Source organism: Amblyomma americanum, chromosome 1 (assembly GCF_052857255.1).
Source record: "Amblyomma americanum isolate KBUSLIRL-KWMA chromosome 1, ASM5285725v1, whole genome shotgun sequence".
NCBI lineage: Eukaryota > Metazoa > Arthropoda > Arachnida > Ixodida > Ixodidae > Amblyomma > Amblyomma americanum.
The window spans coordinates 273,471,975-273,490,621 of NC_135497.1; the positions used below are offsets into that span (position 1 = coordinate 273,471,975).

The following is an 18,647-nucleotide window of genomic DNA, read 5'->3' on the forward strand; positions in this document are numbered from 1 at the left end:
GCTTTGCTCAGCAGGCTGATGGTGTGGCTGCACTTCCTGCTGCCTTGCAGCCACATGCCCAGGATTCTGATCACATTCTTTTCGGGAATGTTTTGACCTTCGAGTTTAACCTCCAGTGTTGCTTTGGTGGGGTGTCTTCCGACTCTCAGGAGTTCGGATTTCTCCGTAGAACAAATTAATCCCCTTTCTCTGGTGTATTTTTCGACGCAGCTCGCCGCCTCTTGGAGCCTCTCTTGCTTTTCTCCTAGCGATCGTCGGGTGACCCATACCGTGACGTCGTCCGCGTACATCGCGTGTTGGATGCCCTGGATCTCACCGAGTCTTTTTGCCAGGCCGATCATCGCCACGTTAAACAGTACGGGGGATATCACGGAGCCTTGGGGTGTGCCTTTGCACGGGGTGGTGAAGGTGTCGCTTCTTAGCGCCCCCAGCCCTACCGTAGCCGTTCTGTTGGTTAGGAAGTCCTTGACGTAGTCGTGTACTTTCCTTCCACAGTTGGTGTTGTTGAGGACTTCCATTATGGCCGCGTGGCTGACGTTGTCGAAGGCGCCTTTGATGTCGAGCGCCATCACAACGTTTTCGCCCGCCTTACGCATTGTGTCGAGTACCTCTTCTTTTAATTGTAGGAGGACGTACTGCGTCGAGAGGTTCGCCCTGAAGCCGTACATGCTGTCGGGGTACCATCTTCCATTCTCCAGGTGTTGCTGGATTCTTTTGGTGACTACTCTCTCGTACAGTTTTCCCAGGCACGACGTGAGGGAAATTGGCCTGAGGTTCTCGATTTGTAGTTTCTTGCCCGGCTTGGGTATCATGATCACAACGGCATGTTTCCATTCCGCCGGGACCTTCCCCTCTTGCCAAAGCGTGTTGAGGTACGATGTCAGCTTATCGACTGCCTCGTCGTTTAAATTTCTTATGAGCGAGTTTCGAATCTTGTCCGCTCCTGCCGCCGTGTTCTTCGTGGCCGCTCTCACGGCCTCGGTAACTTCCTCTCTCGTGATGGGTTTGTCCATGTTCGGATTTTCCTCGCCGAGGTATTCCCCTTCGTAGCCTTCGATTTGATCTTTCCCGTAGCACTTTTCTCGGACTTCTTTCAGGAGCTGCTCGTCAGAGCCCTCGTACTGGTGGACCAGTCTTTGGATCGATTTGCCGCTCTCCGATTTCTTCTTGCTGGGGTCCATTAGGGCCTTGAGGATGCGCCACTTTTTGGCCGTGCTGAGGGTACCGTTTAGCGAGTTGCTAAACTGTTGCCCCCCTTGTCTGGCCAGCTGCGTCGCGTATTCCTCCGTTTGTTTAGTGATGTCCGCTATTTTCTTTTGGAGTTTCTTGTTTAGCTTTTGTCTCTTCCATCTTTTGGTATGTTGGGATGGACGATATGGACGATGGAAGATATGTTGGTGTAGACAAGGTTTAAGTTTTCAATAAAAGGCATGAGTTCTTGCTCTGTGTAAGTCCATATTAAAAAGATGTCATCCAAGCAGCGTTTGTATAGGGTGGGCTTAATGGGGCAATCTTTCAGAAATTTAGATTCGATACTATGCATGAAGATATTGGCGTAGGTGGGGACCATCCTTGAACCCATGGCTGTGCCGTTAATTTGAAAACAGTGTTGACTGTTCGAATATAAATATAACGACTTCGAATTTAACAACTTCGAAATTTGCCGGCGGAAGTACAGGCTGAACTAGTTGTTCGTGGTTTCTAATCCCAATTTTCACGCTGTTCATGGGACTGCCATAAATCATCCGGATATGTGCGTCGGTTTCAATTATTCTCCAGTTGCAAATCAGTGATTTGAGCATCTTTTTTTCTTTTCTCACCTTCCTTAATTCACGCATACTAACCTACCTAAGCGCACACCTCAGATGTGTGAATCGAAGAGAGGGAGTACATTCATTGCGCTCTTCGTCAGGGTCATCTTGTACGGGTCTCACAAACGAGGAAAATATTGGATTAACTATCCGGCACCACTCTTTTATCCCAGAATGAGTCCACGACGTACAGTGTCGTTTCGCACCAGATGTGTCTAAAAAGAAAATCTTTAAAAATTCAGGAGTGACGTGTCATACTTTATCGTATAGCTTAGCCCGTATTCCAGGAGGCACACATAGTTCTCGATACCGAAAGAGCATGTAATGTTGAAACTGTCTTCCGAAGTTAAGAATGCTCAAGGATATTTTACAAATGAAAATTCTCCGCTGCAGACCTACAGAAATGTTTCTGAATTTGCACGACTCTCGCACTCGTGGTCATTTCCCTTCTTATGGCAACTTTTTAACACAAAACCTGCAACGTGCCATTCACAATTTTTGCTGCATATCGTCATGAGCTTCGGGTGCTTTTGAACACAAAATGGTAGCCACTGCTAAAATGACTATAAAAGAAATTAACGCGAAATTTTCGCCGAGCACTGTCAAGGAAAGAGAACTTCAGATGCAATAATTGGTGCGCTGAACAGCACGAGGAAGGAAATACGACCACCTGGGCTTCTAACTTCGACACAAATGTTGCCCGCGCATACTCGACGATAACTGCGTCTTTTTCAGGTATTTTAAACTCGCATGGGCACCACCAACACTGGGTCCACTCTCGAGAAACCGAAGTACCTGAAAAAAAAATGCCGAAAGAAGGCAAAGAACGCTCGACCACAGTTTCTTTCAAGTAGTTATAATCACATTTTATTGAATAATTAACAATAAAATAAGTGGTCCTGGATTTCAGGCCTAATCCCTGCTTGCCACAATAGAAACAATTTCGGCGCACGTGTAGTGCCCCCGGAGTCGGTAGCCCTCTTGCGATCGCTCCCAGCTTACGTGGATGGATATGACATCTCCGCGAACATCGCCATTGCAACGACGACAATATTCTTCTTGACGCGAAGTCTTCTGTGACCAAATCTACTGCGAGCTCACTTCGCTGTGTCCATGCCCCCCTGGACCGCAGCCGTCAAGGCAGCTGTCGCTCGTAGAGACTCCATGGCTGGTGCCAAGACAGGGTCCGGTGCAGCGTCGGCATGCACGCAGCAGGGACTGCGTACGCTGGTAGGCCAGAACTCCAAAAGCCGGACGAACAAGTCGGTGCACGTTTTTCGACCACTGAGTCCATCTCCGACGCCCCTCTCGAGAGTGCAGTACGCGCACAAATGTGCCCTCGACTCCATCCCGAATGCAGCTGACGTCTACTGTGGCACGTTGGTGGATCAGCAGTAGCTGCTGCAACTGCAGGCACCGACTGTCCCTGGAAGCCCACGTAATCGCGGCCACCACCGGGAGGCTGGAAGATTTGGCCGAGAAGGGCGACACCTTCGGGAAGTTGCGCTTCTCGATGGTGGGCAGAACCAAGCTCACGTCTTGTATTGGCCTTGAGCAAGACGTGCTGTGCGTGGATTAAATCAGAGGACGACGCGGCCGGTTTCCACAGCGACTTGATGCTTTCGGCCAACTTCCTAGATGCCATCCAGATGCTTGCACGGTACTTTTTGTGCATTTAGTTTACGCTTTAAATGTTCATTTTGGCAGCGACAAACTACAGCAATTTTCATAAGCGTTTCTTGAGGAATAAAAATTTTCCTCTTTGCAGTTTCCTCTCCCTGGCCGCCCATTTAGAATTTCGACTTAGTGACGAACGCAAACTTGTAGTTCCTTGCAGTGAACCATGCCCTAGCATATCAGGTCTCAGGTGTCAGCATTGTAGTTGCCAACAACCGCCATCGCCGCTAAACGCACTAAGCAGGTGAAAGCTCTGAATTTTATCATGCCTAGGCGGGCTATTCATTTGAACTCGTCCCGCCACGTTTTGAGTCTTTCATTTGGGCAGCTGCCTATGTTTTCATGTCGCCTTTTGTGTCTCTCTGCAGCTGTTACAAATGAGGAATTTTTAGGCGCACCTATGCTGACCTTTATGCTGCATGAGCCGACGATTACGCTTCTCGTAAATATGATTTTTCAAGTGGAGCTGCTGCGGTACTGGTATTGTAGGTGACCCTATGCGGAAGACGCAGCACTCTAGCGCTCTCTTGCTTACTCTTCACGCTACTGCCGTTCCCTCCCTTTCCGCTCTCCTCCTCGCGACATGTTCGCCTCGACCGTAGCGTCAGAGAGCCGGTAGCACTCGGCACAAGCTCCATAGTTGCCAACCGTCTGATAGTGGCGCTATCTGCGGATCTTATTGATCACGTCATCGGTGAGCAGACGGCGGCGAGCACTTCTCTACACCCAGTGACCATTCCCTCCTCCTCCTCCTCTTTCCTCCTCACACTCTTTTCGCAATCGTAGTCTTTCGTCCTCCGCTGCGCCCTGCGTTCTCTCTCTTTTATCCTCCGAAGCGCTCGTTTGCTCGTTACGCCGAGGCACAACGCTGAACGCAGGAACTTTTGCTTAGAAGCTGCGCTCTAAAAGGCGAGACTACGCATAAGATCTCTCACTGCCCTTGGGCTCTGCGTACCCCACATAAGGACAGAACGAACGCCAGCAGTAGAAAACGCAGGTATGGCCGCTGGCCGGCCCGACATACGGCATAGTGCAGTAGATGTTGAACACATGCAGAACTTTGGCCGTCAAGTATCGGAACTGCTCGAAAGATGACGCAGGCGCCTTAGGCGCTCCTTCCACCGCTCGCCGGCCTACGTGGGCATCTTTTCGTGGTGCTGCAATGGCAAGTAAGTACGAGCACGGGGTGAAGGCTTTCCGAGTGCGGTGTTCTCACGCTGTCAAAAGCTAGCTGCGGAGCCTGGCGCGAAGCCAGGAATTTTTTTCGGGAGGGGCCCAAGCTTCTTTCTTGTATCATATCGGAGGAGCGAGGGAGGATGAGTTAGATTTCGGGGCTCGGGCCCTCTCTCAGATTCGTGCCTGCATGCGCGGAGGTCTTGAAACGACCAGTTTGGTCTCGCCTCGCGCCTCGTGTTACTTGCTTCTACAGCAGAGCTCCAGGTGGATAATGCTCTACGAAATCGTATGCCTGAATAAGTTTTGATATCGGCACGGAAAGGAAAGTGTAGTCATTTTGCTCTTGCTAATGTTTTTGTGTTCCTGAGTGCCTTTATATAATCAAAACTTTTAAAGGGTATCCGCCGACGTCGTTATGCAACGTGGATTAAAAGTTATTTGCGAAGGTTCTTTGGTCTGGTCCGCAACTTGTAGCAGTAAATTTATTAGCGCTGCACCAAGTCTGTGGAATTAAAGGCAGTATGCTCGAAAAGCATATCCATATCGCACGTTTGGAGAAGGAGACAGTGTCAGTGGAGGTTGGTCAAGTGGCTTTTATTCAGACTGACGATTATAGTTTTCAAGTTTACAGGGTGCAAGTGTTCGCGATGTCTTGCTTAAAAGCATGAAACTATACGGCTATGCTACGCTGTACTACAGTGTACTATACTACTAGAACTTTACTACACGACTGATTGTTAATAAAAATCTTTGCAAACCTATTCCATTCATTCCACGCCCACATGGCCAATATGTGATTCGTAAATTTGCGCCGATTATCACAAGCTTTCCGCCTTTTTTTACACAGAATTAATCACATAAATAAATGTTTTCTCTCTCTCTCTCTCTAACCATTTGTAAAGAAAGGTTGAAAGGTGGCAACGCAATAATGATGATGATGATAACGTTTATTAATTGTATCTAATATTATTTGCGCAGAGCAGAGTAACGAAAATACTTGAACTTTAGATGCTGAAGAGTGCCACGGAGGAAATCGAATCATCCGACTTACTTGCATCGACACACACGCTGTGAAAACGGTAGCCGTATCTTTGGAGGTATTCTCACCGCGCGTGGGCGCCACCAACCATGGGTCCAGTCTCTAGAACCCGAACTGCCTAGTGAAAAAATCCTGAAAGAAGACAGAATGTACCACCACGCATTCTTCCAAGTGGCACGACAGCGTAAAGAAAGTAATTATAGTCATGTTTTAATAAACAACTAGAAACAAAATAAATGGTCCTGCCTTTTTTGCATGAAAGGTCCTTGATATAGTGCAAACGCTTCCGGCGCACGTGATGTGCCCACAGGTCGGTAGCCATAGTGCGATCGCTGCTAGCTGACGTGGCCGGCTGTGGCATCTCTGCGAGCATCGTCATTGCAAGGACTACAGTATTCTTGTTGACACGGGGTAAGCTGCGACCAAACCTACTGCGAACTTAGTTCGACACGTCCATGCCCGTCTGGATCGCAGAAGTCAAGGCAGCTTTCGGCAGCGGAGACTCCATGGCTGGTGCCAAGAGAGGGTCCGGCACAGCGTCGCCACACGTGCACCAGGCACTGCGTACCCTGGTAGGCCACAACTTCAAGAGCCGAGCGAACAAGTGGGTGCATGTTCTTCCACCCCTAATTCCATCTCCGACGCCCCTCTGGAGAGTGCTGTGCGTGCACAAGTGTGCCCTCGACTCCATCCAGAATGCAGCTGTCGTCTGCGGTGCACGTCGGTGGACAAGCAGTAGCAGCTGCAGGCACCGACTGTCCCTGGGAGTCCACGTGGTCGCAGCCACCACCGGGAGGCTGAAAGATTTTGTCGAGAAGAGCAACATTTTCGGGAAGTTGCGCTTCTCGATGGTGGGCGCAACCAGGCTCCCGTCTGACATGGGCCGTTAGCGAGACGTGCTGTGCCGGGACTAAACCCCAGCGCGACACGGCGGGTTTCCACAGCGACCTGATGTTTTCGGCTAACTTCCCAGAGTCCATTTAGATGCTTGAATGATGCTTGCTGTGCATTAAGTTGAAACTTTATATTGCCTTTTTGGCACCGACGCACTGTAACGCTATTCATAATTTTTTTTGCTCTGGATTAAAAATTTTCTTTATTGCAGTTTGTCTTCTCCCTGTCCGGCCTAAGCATTTCGACTTAGTGACGAACGCATGCTTGTTGTGTTTTCTTAAAGTGAACCATCGACACGGTTATCAGGTCAGAGGCGTCAGCGTTGGAGTTGCCAACAACCGCCATCGGCGCGACACGCACTAAGCAGCGGAAGCTCTCTATTCTCTCGAGCCGAGACAAGCTATTCACTTCAGCTCGTTCCGAAACCTTTTGACAGTCTTGCAATTCGGCAACTGCCCGAGTTTTTTGCGTCGCCATCTGTGTCACTCCACAGCTCTTAGATAAGCGGTATATTTAGGCCGACCTATGCTAAACAATAAAAAAATCAGCCGACGATTACGCTTCTCGGTAATGTGATTTTTGAGAGAACCTGCTGCGGTACTGGTGCCGTAGGTGACCGTATACGCAACACGCAGTGCTGAACGGAGGCAGCTCCGGGTTTTGACTTGCAGCAGCTTTGCAAAGCGTTCCGGCGCCGATTGGCCTCACCTCGGGGGAACGAGTGGCGCGCTCTACACTCACGCTTACGCCGTTCCCTCCTTCTCCGTACTCCTCCTCACGTTCTCTTCGCTATCGTCCTGGTCCATCTAGGAAGAAAACCTCAGGAGAGGCCCTGCCCCGTGGAGGAAGGAAAGCTTTTTCCTTCCCCCATTCCTGCCCCTAAACACCCTGGGAGAAAAGTCAGAGCAAGTGTGGAGGCCAAAGCCAGAGAGAGCCAAACCTCGTGCTCGGCCCTCTTTGGCCTTAGGTGCCCTTGAGCCATAAAAACCTAGCATCATCATCAAGTGTGGTGGAAATCACGTGGTTTTTCTCGATCGGGAGGACTGTTTGTCCGGGTGCATCTTAACAACGGCGTCGTAGTTGCTGTTTACAAACCAGGCGGCAGCAGCGGGCCGCGGCGTACCATTTGAGGTGCGACGTGGGCGTTTTGTATTTGCTGGGGCTCAGAGGCTGACGTTGAGGCCGTTCACTCGTATCTCAAGGTAGAATTCAATGTCAAAAACTTGCGCATGCGCGGATTTGAACGCGCTCAGCGGCAATGATAGCAAGCACTTTTCGTCTACTGCGACTCTGCCCGGAGCCATCGGGAGACCGCCGCTGTTCACTGAGGGCATTCGCGCTGCTCGCTCACCAGTTATCCAATAAGACGCACGCTACAGAGCGGTCGTCGGCGTATTGCCCGATCGTTTCGTGTCTTGTGCATGCAGTGTGCTATTCGCGTTCCACTTTCGATCAGCAGTGAAACCTCGTTGCTAGTTATGCGTGTTCTTGCAACTCTCCGGCGATTGCAACCGGTGTTGGTTGTAATACAACTGCCATTTTTTTTCGGCGATTGCGCCTGTGGGAGGGTATGGTCATGACGTGGGCGCAGAGCGATACTGTAAAGGAATCAGCTGAGCTCGCTTTGCTCTTAGTATTTAGAAACTTTGCTGCACGCCCGTTTGAAGTGTAAAAAAATTTAAACATCTAGCTAGTTGTTTGCCTTTGAGACGTGCCGGGCGCAAGTGTATTAGTTCAAATCGAGGTCAAGTCTGTATTCTTGGTCTCGCGCTATTTCTATGTCCGTTTCCTGTAGAAGGTTGTGTAATTGCTTTTCCGGCTGAGGTCATGGTCAAGAGGTGCTAAAAAGGCGAAGCATTTTTGAACTTTGTGAAAACGATTATTTTTCGATTTCCAAATACTTTCTGGATTTCATTTGCCACCTTCGTGTATTGTGTGAACGTTATTGCTCTGAGCTTTCACGGTGTCTAACTGAATTTGGAGGCTTTTTCTCACGCGTATTTATTGCGCCATGTCGTTTAATGGTGTAATTTGTGGTAAAAAGTACTTGTGACATGTGACTGCATATGTGCTTTGAATTCCAATGATGCCTGTGGTTAAGTTGAAGGAAAATAATTCGATGCGTTCATTACGTACAATAAAATGGCTTTAAGTACGTATTGTGAATCACTAGCAAAGTGTGCTACTAGGCGGTGACATTACAAGGTAGTATTTCACCAAGTAGAGAAAATTGGTGCGTACGGCTGCAACTCTGCACATGAAACATGAAACATAGCATTGAACTAAAGCACAACACTGTGAAGGTTATACTGCAGCCACCGAGTACTCCTAAACTTCTAGATGCAGACTTAAAATCTAAGGTCATGTACATAATGCACCGCACTAGATCTGTTAATGTGAAACAGGCTATGTTTCAGTGCTACACGGAGGGATTTATGGATGATTCTTAAAGGGGGGCAGTCCCAATTGATACATGTATTTCTAGGACCTTTTTCATTGAGAAAAAGGAGTTCAGGCTCGTGTTCCTACGTAAAATTTCAGGCGTTGGGAGAGGAGGCGACACCCCCTCATAAAACTTCCCCTGATGTGCTACTATACACACTGTCAGCCCTCTCCATGTCTGTGGCCTCTATGAGTGGCTCTTGCAGTTGTGAATATAAAAGCGTTGTTGGCACGGCCACCATTATTAACAGATTAGGATACTAAAAATTGCTTTCAGGGTCAATAACTCAACTTTTTAGTATTTTTGCCCGTCCTCAGTGCTGGATGAGAAAGCATTCCTGGCTCTGCCAGCTGCATGAAAACATGCTATGAAGATAAATGCAGTATTCTAGACCAAAAACAAAATACTGCAGGATATTGTTGCCCTCATTGCTTCAGCAGAAGGCACAGTCGAAACAGCCAGCTTCCCAAACATATGCAGTGGAGGCAGATTGCAACATTCAACAGGAGGACCATTACAAGGCAGGTTGAACAGAAGCTGCGGTGTGACCATGCATGGCACCATTGTTCACGACTGAGCCAAAAGCAGGCACGTGCACACTCATTCAGAATAAAACTGAGAGGGCTCTGCCATCCACCAGAGAGCATGATTGAAGTGTGGCCACTTTTACGCAAGCATAGCCTGCAAACAACTCGACACTGAAGACCTTCCATGAAGTTCTAAATTCATTCTACCAAAGGAAACGTTTTTACAACTTCATGAGCGCATTTTACAGCGGTCAACTAAAAAATCGTTGTGCTCTTAAACACAAAGTGTTGTAGAGGGCCATTTAAGTATAAGCCTCGTGCCAGCAAGCTGGACGCGGAAAGCTTCCAGGGTAGCCGTGTACTGCTCCTTTTTAGGAACCTTAAGTTTAAAAGCAGTACGTTACAGTTCGTTACAGTTGGGATAATTGGTTTGGAAGCATCATGAAATACACAGCCTGGTGCAAGACACACAACAAATACACCTCTTAACAATACAAAAAATATCACTAAAGAAAATTTACTATACATTGAAATAACACATGAAATGAATAAATAAAGATCAAAAGAAACTCGACGTGTTCCTCCCTTCGACTTGAAAAATGTTCCAGAGTGCCTGATCTGAAGCATTCTTCGCGATATATAAAATTATTCGTTGTTAATTTTAATGTAAAAGCATCATATGTCCTATTAGCACAAAAGCCTTTTGCCATCAGCCGCCACCTATGGCATGAAATTCGGATGATGCTGTGCTCGTTTGTACGTCGCAACAAATATAAGCGAACATGTATATTCGTCAATGATGAAACTTAACGTACGATGACCTATTAAAGTCATAACTTGTAGTCATAGTCCTGACTCACTCATTCTGCCATGTATCATGATTCAGCACTTTAGGAGTAACGTAATGCAAGGTGTATAGAGTTTTGTACAACGTGTGTAGTCATGAGGCGTAGCCATGACTCATGACTCATAATAATTTTGTAACGAAGCATGGCTCGGCATTTCACTTCTGCACCGTATACGACTCAGCACTGTAATGCTTTCGCATTTTCATACGTTTCATTCTCATAAGCTTCTCTGCTGAGTTTTTAGGCCATGAACCGCTGCACTTATTCGAAATCGTCCATTCGACATGGTAAGAAGCACAGTCTCGGCCGCTCTTTCCAAAGTGTCCAGGTCACTGGAACCGAGCGCCCATAGCAATTTTTAAATCGAAACGTCCACAAACATTCCACAAGCCATGCCGCGCGGACCCGTATTTTTTTATTGTTCTTGCTTCTTTTTTTGTCAGATATTGTCTTGTGCTCGGAGTTTTCTGCTTGAAGGCAACTGTGGTGGAATAAAGAAATACATAATTATTTCATCTGCGCCCTTATAGTGGCAAAAGGACATTGATGTCGGCAGCAAGAGCACCGACGCAGGCATGTTGGCTACCTTGTAAGGTATATTCTCATCCTAATACCTACAAGTGCGGAAAGAGTGTCGCATTAAATAATTTAATGCACTTGTGAACTGATAACAGCTTCGCACGACCAGCTCGAAAGTGACCATTCCATGCATTGTGTGCTGTCTGCCTGCCTGTCTGTCCGTCCGTCCGTCCGTCCGTCCGTCCGTCCGTCCGTCCGTCCGTCCGTCCGTCCGTCCGTCCGTCGTCCTGTCTGTCTGTCTGTCTGTCTGTCTGTCTGTCTGTCTGTCTGTCTGTCTGTCTGTCTGTCTGTCTGTCTGTCTGTCTGTCTGTCTGTCTGTCTGTCTGTCTGTCTGTCTGTCTGTCTGTCTGTCTGTCTGTCTGTCTGTCTGTCTGTCTGTCTGTCTGTCTGTCTGTCTGTCTGTCTGTCTGTCTGTCTGTCTGAAGACGGTTTTGTGGCAGGTTGCTCACCTGCCCACCGGGTGGCTTACTTGTCATGGTGTAGCCGGTGGTAACCAGACGAGAAAGTGGGACGCTAATTAGGAGGCACCAACCCTAAGCGCACCGAGCTAAGCGGAATGAGCCGCAGTGGTTATGATGAGAACGAGATTCCAATAATGCTTGCACAGTAGGTAATCGGAAGAAGTTGGGGTGGTGATTGGGTGGTGGCCTGGTACCACCTAGTAGGTATAGCTCCAACCGACAATTGATGTCGTGCTAGCATACATATCCGCATTTGGCCTAGTTACCCAAATCGACTCACATTTTCTTCCTGTCCGAAGATGTAAAGCTGATCATCGGGAACTTTGCCATCTCGCCATTTACTTCGTCTTACCTTTGAGGACTACTTCCAGCGGTAGCGGCACTCGCCTCTCTGCAGCACTGTTGCTACTGGAATGCCCTCTACCGGTGTCGGCATTAGCTGCTGTGTCGCCATTGGTTTGTTTTTATGGTGGTTCTATTGTATGAGGGACTACAGCTCACGCGCTGTACTCTTACTTGTGTTGAACGGGGAATTGGAAGGGGTCGTTCGGCACCAGCTTCACAGTGATATTTTCTGCCGTTTATTGTTTCCATTGCTGTTTCATGTTACTTTTTGTTTACCGGATTGTTATAACTACTCTCCATATGTGCGCTCTATTTAGGTATATCCTCAATTGGAAATGAGCGCTTTGAGTATCTCTTTTGTTGTTTGAGCTCACCTGCCTTTAAGCTCTGTTACTTTATTCACGTATTACTAACATACCCAAGCGTACACCCCACTCAGTTCTACGAATCGAGCTGAGGGAGTACACTTGATTGTTTCGTCAAGGTCACCTTGTCTGAGTCCCAACGGGAAGGCCACAGGGCAAAATACTCCACTAACGAGCTACAGTCGCTTATGGACCTCAGGGCGAAACAATGAAACAATGACGAACAGTGCTACTTCGCGTCTTATGTGTCAATGCAAAAAGAAATTGAAATATTCAAGAGAGTCATGTTACAATTTAACAACATATTTTTGCTTATATATCGGTTGGAAACTCAAAGCATCGACACCACGAACGCTTCTAATAATAATGAATTTGCATTATGAAGTTAATAAACCCCCGAATTCTTGCCCACTGAAAACTCTGCTGCAGAAATGTCCCGCCAGTTTCGTGACCCTCTCAGATCTTTATTTCAAAGTTTATACCCGTTAACTTTCTGACGTCCAATACGTGTCAATATGTCATTCGCAATATTTCGCCGATTATCACCGAAAAGCATTCCGCACCTTTTCAACGCACAAAGCTAATAATAGCTCAGAAAGCAATAAAGCGAGGTAATGAGATGATGATGAAAACATTTTTTAATTGCGCCTAAAACTGCTTGCAGCGAGCAGAGCAATGAAATGATGAGACCTTCAGATGCGATATTTGGTATGCTGAAGAGTGCCACAGAGAAAATAAAATCCCCTGGCCTACTTAGATCGGCACACATGTTAGGGACGCTTCTTCAACGGTAACTGTGTTTCTTGCAGGTATTCTCAAAGCGCATGGGCGCCACCAACTCTTGGTCCAGTAGTTGTTGTTGTTGTTGTTGTCCTGCGGATGATAATGGCGCATACCCACTGCGGTGGTTTAGTCAAGACACAGGCGGCGACTCCCGGAAACCGAAGTGCCTGGTGAAGAAACCGTCAAAGGGGACCAGAAATATACCGCACCCTTTCTACCAAGAAGCACGACAGCATCGAGAAAGCAATTGTCATCACGTCTTAATAAACAATTACCAATAAAATAACTTAGCCGGCGTTTATCTCTGCTTAAACCGATGTGTGACGTGCGAAAGTGCGGTGACGTAAATGGTGACGCCACAAGCGAAACCATACCAACGAGATGGCGCTAATCTCAAAGCCGCCAACTACTTTTCCGGGTTTTGAGCGGGACAAATTTTGAAAATGAACCGGGCCAAATTTTGAGGTCGCCATTGTGCCAGGCACAATCAATTATGATTTTTGTCCAAATGGTCCAAGGTAAAATTTCGGGGCTACCCGCCGCGGCGGCTCAGTCTGGTTAGGACTACTGATTCGGAGTTCCCGGGTTCGAACCCAGCCGCGGCGGCCCCGTTTCGATGGAGGCAAAGCGCAAAGGCGCCCGTGTACTGTGCGATCTCAGTGCAGGTTAAAGATCCCCAGGCGGTCGAAATTATTCCGGAGCCGCACACTACGGCACCTCTTTCTTTCTTCTTTCACTCCTACCTTCCTCCCTTCCCTTACGGCGCGGTCCGGGTGTCCACCGAAATCTTAGACAATTACTGCGCCATTTCCTTTCCTCAAGATCTAATATTAAATTCTTTCAAATTTAGGGCGTGGGCCCGGAAAATTTTTGACAATGGTCCGAACCAAATTTGGAGGCCACCATTGTGTCGGGCACGATCAATAATGGTTCAGGATTGATTTTGGTCCAAATTGTCCAAGATCAACTTCGGGGGCCTCCCGGACGAAATTTGGAGGTCGCCATCGTGTCGGGAACATTCAAGTATGGTCCGAGATCGATTTTGGTGCAAATCGGCCTAGATGAAATTTCGCGGGTCGCCCGGCCAAATTCTTGCCGCTTGGCGTCACAGTTGCAATGGCAACGAGCCATGTACAGGCATGATGCGCAAGTAATATTTTTGCTCGCTCTTGATGATCGTATCACTGCCTTCAAACTAATAAATAGCCGTAGGTTTCGGGCCACTTAGCTTGTTGGCATACTGCAAACACAAACACTTCCAGCGCACGTGAAGGGCTCACAGGCCGGCAGCCCTATTGCGATCGCTCCCAGCTGACGTGCACGGCTCTGACAACTCCGCCAGCATCGCCATTTCAAGGACGACAATAGTTCTTTTGATGCGGGGTCTGCTGCAACCAAACCTACAGCGAGCTCAGTTCGCCATGTCTATGACCGTCCGGACCACAGCTGTCAAGAAAGCTCTCGCTCGTAGAGACTCCATGGCTGGTGCCAAGACAGCGTCCGGCACAGCGTCGCCACACGCGCACCAGGCACTGCGTATGCGGGTAGGCCACAACTCCAAGGGCCGGGCGAACAAGTGGGTGCACGTTCTTTCACCACGGATTCCATCTGCGACGCCCCTCCGCACAAGTGTGCCCTCGACTCCATCCCGAATGCAGCTTCCGTCTGCGGTGGCACCTCGGTGGATCAGCAGCAGCAGCAGCTGCAGGCGGCGACTGTCCATGGGAGTCCACGTCCTCGCGGCAACCACTGGGAGGCTGAAAGATTTTGTCGAGATGGACAACACCTTCAAGGAGTTGCGCTTCTCGATGGTGGACGCAACCAGGCTCACGTATGTTATGGGCCGTCAGCCAGGCGGGCTGTACCTGGATTAAAACCGAGCACGACGCGGCCGGTTTCCACAGCGCCCTGATGTGTTCGGCAAACTTCTAGGAGGCCATCCAGATACTGGAACGGTGCTTTCTGTGCATTTAGTTGACACTTTAGATTTGCAGTTTGGCAGCGATGCACTGCACGTTATTCGTTATTGTTTCTTGAGGAATAAAAAGTTTCCTCGTTGCAGTTTGTGTGATTCTTGCCGCCCATAGCATTTCGACTTAATGACGAACGCACTTGTCGGAGTTTCTCATAGTGAACCATGCACTAGTATGTCAGCTTCGAGGTGTCAGCGCTGGAGTTGCCAACAACCGCAATCGACGCGACACGCACTAAGCAGCGGAAGCTCTCTATTCTCTCTAGCCTAGACAAGCTATTCACTTCAGCTCGTTCCGCCACCTTTTGACAGTCTTGCAATTTGGTAATTGGCTGAGGTTTTTGCGTCGCCACTTGTGTCACTCCGCAGCTCCTAGATATGCGGTGTTCTTTAAGCCGACCTAAGCTAAACATTAAAAAAATCAGCCGACGATTTCGCTTCTCGGTAATGTGATTTTTGAGAGAAGCTGCTGTGGTACTCGGACCGTAGGTGACCGAATACGGAACACCAATGCCGAGGTGCCTCTGGCTTCTGACTTGGGCAGCTTCACTCAGCTTTCCGCCGCCGATGGGCCTCGCCCCGGATTATTGTGAGTGCAAGGCGTTCGCTTGCTGCTCCATGTTTCTTTTAAAGTTGTGTATCGGCGCGAGTGAGGTGTTTCTGGGTTTCCGAGCGTGTTTGTGCAGGGTTTATGAGACTCCTAAAGAGCCGCCAAATGTTGCGGCTCGACATCTGTCTTGCTGCGCTCTTGCATTTTCCCACTTAGTGTCGGCTTCTGGGTTTATAAAGAGCTTTTTTCCTAGATGTCTTCAAGGCATTTCTCACTGTTTAGCTCCAGGTCTCTAACAAAACTAAGGCACCTCAACATTGACTACTTGGTTTTCTACAGGATCATGGGCTTCCTTTTTAACTACACAGCATATGACTGCTAATGCAACCAACTCTCATGGTTTTCCAACCCGTCCAGGCATGAGTCAAGAATGTGCCTTACCATGTTTTTTTGTATCTAACCTGCATTAGCAGTTCATTTAGTGTTGATTCTAGTTCTACCAATTTTTGCTGCTAATTGTTCTGATAATTCTGACATTGCATAACTTCGGACTGAATTGAACAACTCTGTGTAATGCTTTCTCTAAAGTGTGAAGCTTTATTTTTAAAATTGAGCATTTCTCATAACCGTGCACCCTGTCCCTATTATTTTTAAAAAATTGTAACCTTGACTTCTCCCTAGCATATAAGTACTTTGGCATAGATATTGCAATCTTTGACGAAAATTCGTGGAAGTCTAATATTGACCTTTAGGAGAGCGAGTTGTATATATGTTTGTGCTCCGAAATAAAGATTCAGTTGATAGTCAGCGCCCGTCCCTGTGCTTCCATGTTTGACTTCTGTCCTGTTCTTAGCGCTGTTCCTACACCATCTAATATTGACTGCCTGACATTAAAATCTAGTTGTATGCTGATGCATTTATTACACAATTTTTCCAGTGAAATTGAAAAAGCCTACCTGTCTTGCTTAATCTGCGATATCCTTGTTCTATGTGGCCTATGGCTGCCCTCCTTATAAATTCCCTCGAGAATGTGCACACTTGCTCAATGCTTTTCATCCTGTCTGCTTAGCATACTGCAAACATCATAGACATGAAAAAAACCAAATATCCCCCCTCACTCTTTGCCATAAGGTGTCTTCTGTCTTTTTCAAAAGACCACAACTGGCTCTGATCGCACTTTGTCACACCTCCTACTTCATGTCTGCATGCACCAACCACCCTCATGAAGTCAGCATACGTCACCCAATATGGTGATATACGCATGCTGATTCGTGTTGAAAGCATGCTGTGATTGGCACCACTGTCCCGCTGCAGTATTTTTGGATACAGCTTAAGAACGAAGCGACAGATGTCCCTCCATCCAAAGGCGGGGATTGACTATCATGACACAGTGGTTAACCCCCTTTCATCTACGGCGTCACACTAGCTGGTGCAAAGGGAGTAGCACCCATGTGATGAGAATCTGTTGACGCCAGTGGATGGAGGGCCTGCTTTGAGAAGGCATTTTCCACTTCATTCCTGAGTTTTATCCGAATGCAGCCACGAGCCAACATTAATCACTATTGCTCAGCACCTTCTAACTTCTTTTAATTTCATTGCAAAAGTATGGTTGCATATATGTACTTGAAATATTTGGTTGTCGTCCTTGTGTTAGTTTGCTGAGGCTTGGGTTTCTTTTTTCATCTGAAGCATTCAGGCTATTACATGCGATCTTTGTACTCTAAAACCCCTGTCTGCATTTAGTCTTACCTCTGGTAAGGATAAAGTTTATGGTGGATGCACGGTTGTGCACGTTTTTTGTCCATATTTCCTGCTGTGTCATCACTACTGTTCAACACAATGCACTCTTATATTCACAGGCCTCCGAGGACCAGGAGTAAAAGAATGAACAGCAACAGACGCTGGTGATTATTGCTACTGGGAAATAAAATATGGCTGAGGGCAAAACAAGTGATTGTATTCCTTGATGTTCTTCCGTACTCAAAGCCTGTGCCTGTGCCTATTCCTTGCCTGTGTACTGCCTCGAGGTGGAATATTCTGAAGAAACGAGAACTGCGGCTGTTTGATTAACCTTGTTTATTTTATGCGCTGTACAGCTTACAAGAACAGAATGAGTATGATGAAAGATAACAAAGTCACAGAGAGCGCAAACTAATGACTTCACTACGCATGAATGTTCTGTTTTGCACGAACTGGAAATGACGTTTCAGGTAACATGCATACCAAAAAAATGACACTTCTTTGTGACTTGTTTTTGTAATTGCATTGATCAGAGCCCAGTGTGTAATGTTCTCATAATGCACCTGTTATTTGAAATGTTATTTGCAGATCATGTGCAAACTATGAAATTTTCCTGTGTAATGAGCAAATTTTGGTTTTTGCTTTGTATCTCTTTGTCATATGTTCCATCATATTTGTTTTTTTTTTCTGTAAGCTGTACAGCGCACAAAATAAATGGCACAGCATCCAGCCCCCAGCCTGAAAATAGATTGGCTGAATATCTGGTGAACATTCTCTGAATGTCTAGGAATCGTCACATCTGGGCATAAGATGAGCATTATATGGACGTCCACTATGATCAAAATGAAGGTTGTATCGGGTTCATATGGACGTATTATGAGCATTTGTGAACATCATATGGACATCTAATGGCTTGTGGAGGATTTTATATGAATATCCACTTGATATATCTTGGTTGGCTGAGGATCTGCTTCACCCGATCGAAACATCTCTCGCAATGCTCCGCAGCAAGATTGTAACAGACGCGCGCTTCGCAAAGTTCTAAGAACATTAGACAAGGCGGATTTATAGTGGTGGCGAAGGCTGGGCCGAAAAGTGGTTTAGCGCGACTGCAGCACAACCAGAGGATGGGGGGGAGGGGGGGGGGCAAAACACTCATATAAATAAATGATAAAACTACAAAATTGGAATGTAATCTGCCAATAGAAAAGAAAAAATATATTAGCACCTTGTTTTATGAAAGAGGTAAGTCATTTTATTAAAACCTGGCAAATTTTGTATTTTTGCAACACTCTTGACCTGCCCCCTATTCATGAGTGTGCGGTGCATTACAGCGCGTCTTTGCAGGCCTTGTTTCGATACCCGGCTAACCCGGCCACAGTGGCGGGAGCTCACGAAGCGATTTCTTATCGCCAGCTGTCTGCGATGGCGCGCCTG

At 47.4% G+C, this 18,647-nt stretch overlaps 1 protein-coding gene across 1 annotated transcript; it reads left to right on the plus strand.

Moving 5' to 3' along the window:
* The first annotated feature begins 6,158 nt into the window (after nt 1–6,158).
* LOC144117786 (uncharacterized) lies at nt 6,159–6,593 on the plus strand. The gene has a single exon (XM_077651253.1). The coding sequence runs from the start codon at nt 6,159–6,161 to the stop codon at nt 6,591–6,593; it is 435 nt and encodes a 144-aa protein (XP_077507379.1).
* Nucleotides 6,594–18,647: the final 12,054 nt, after the last annotated feature.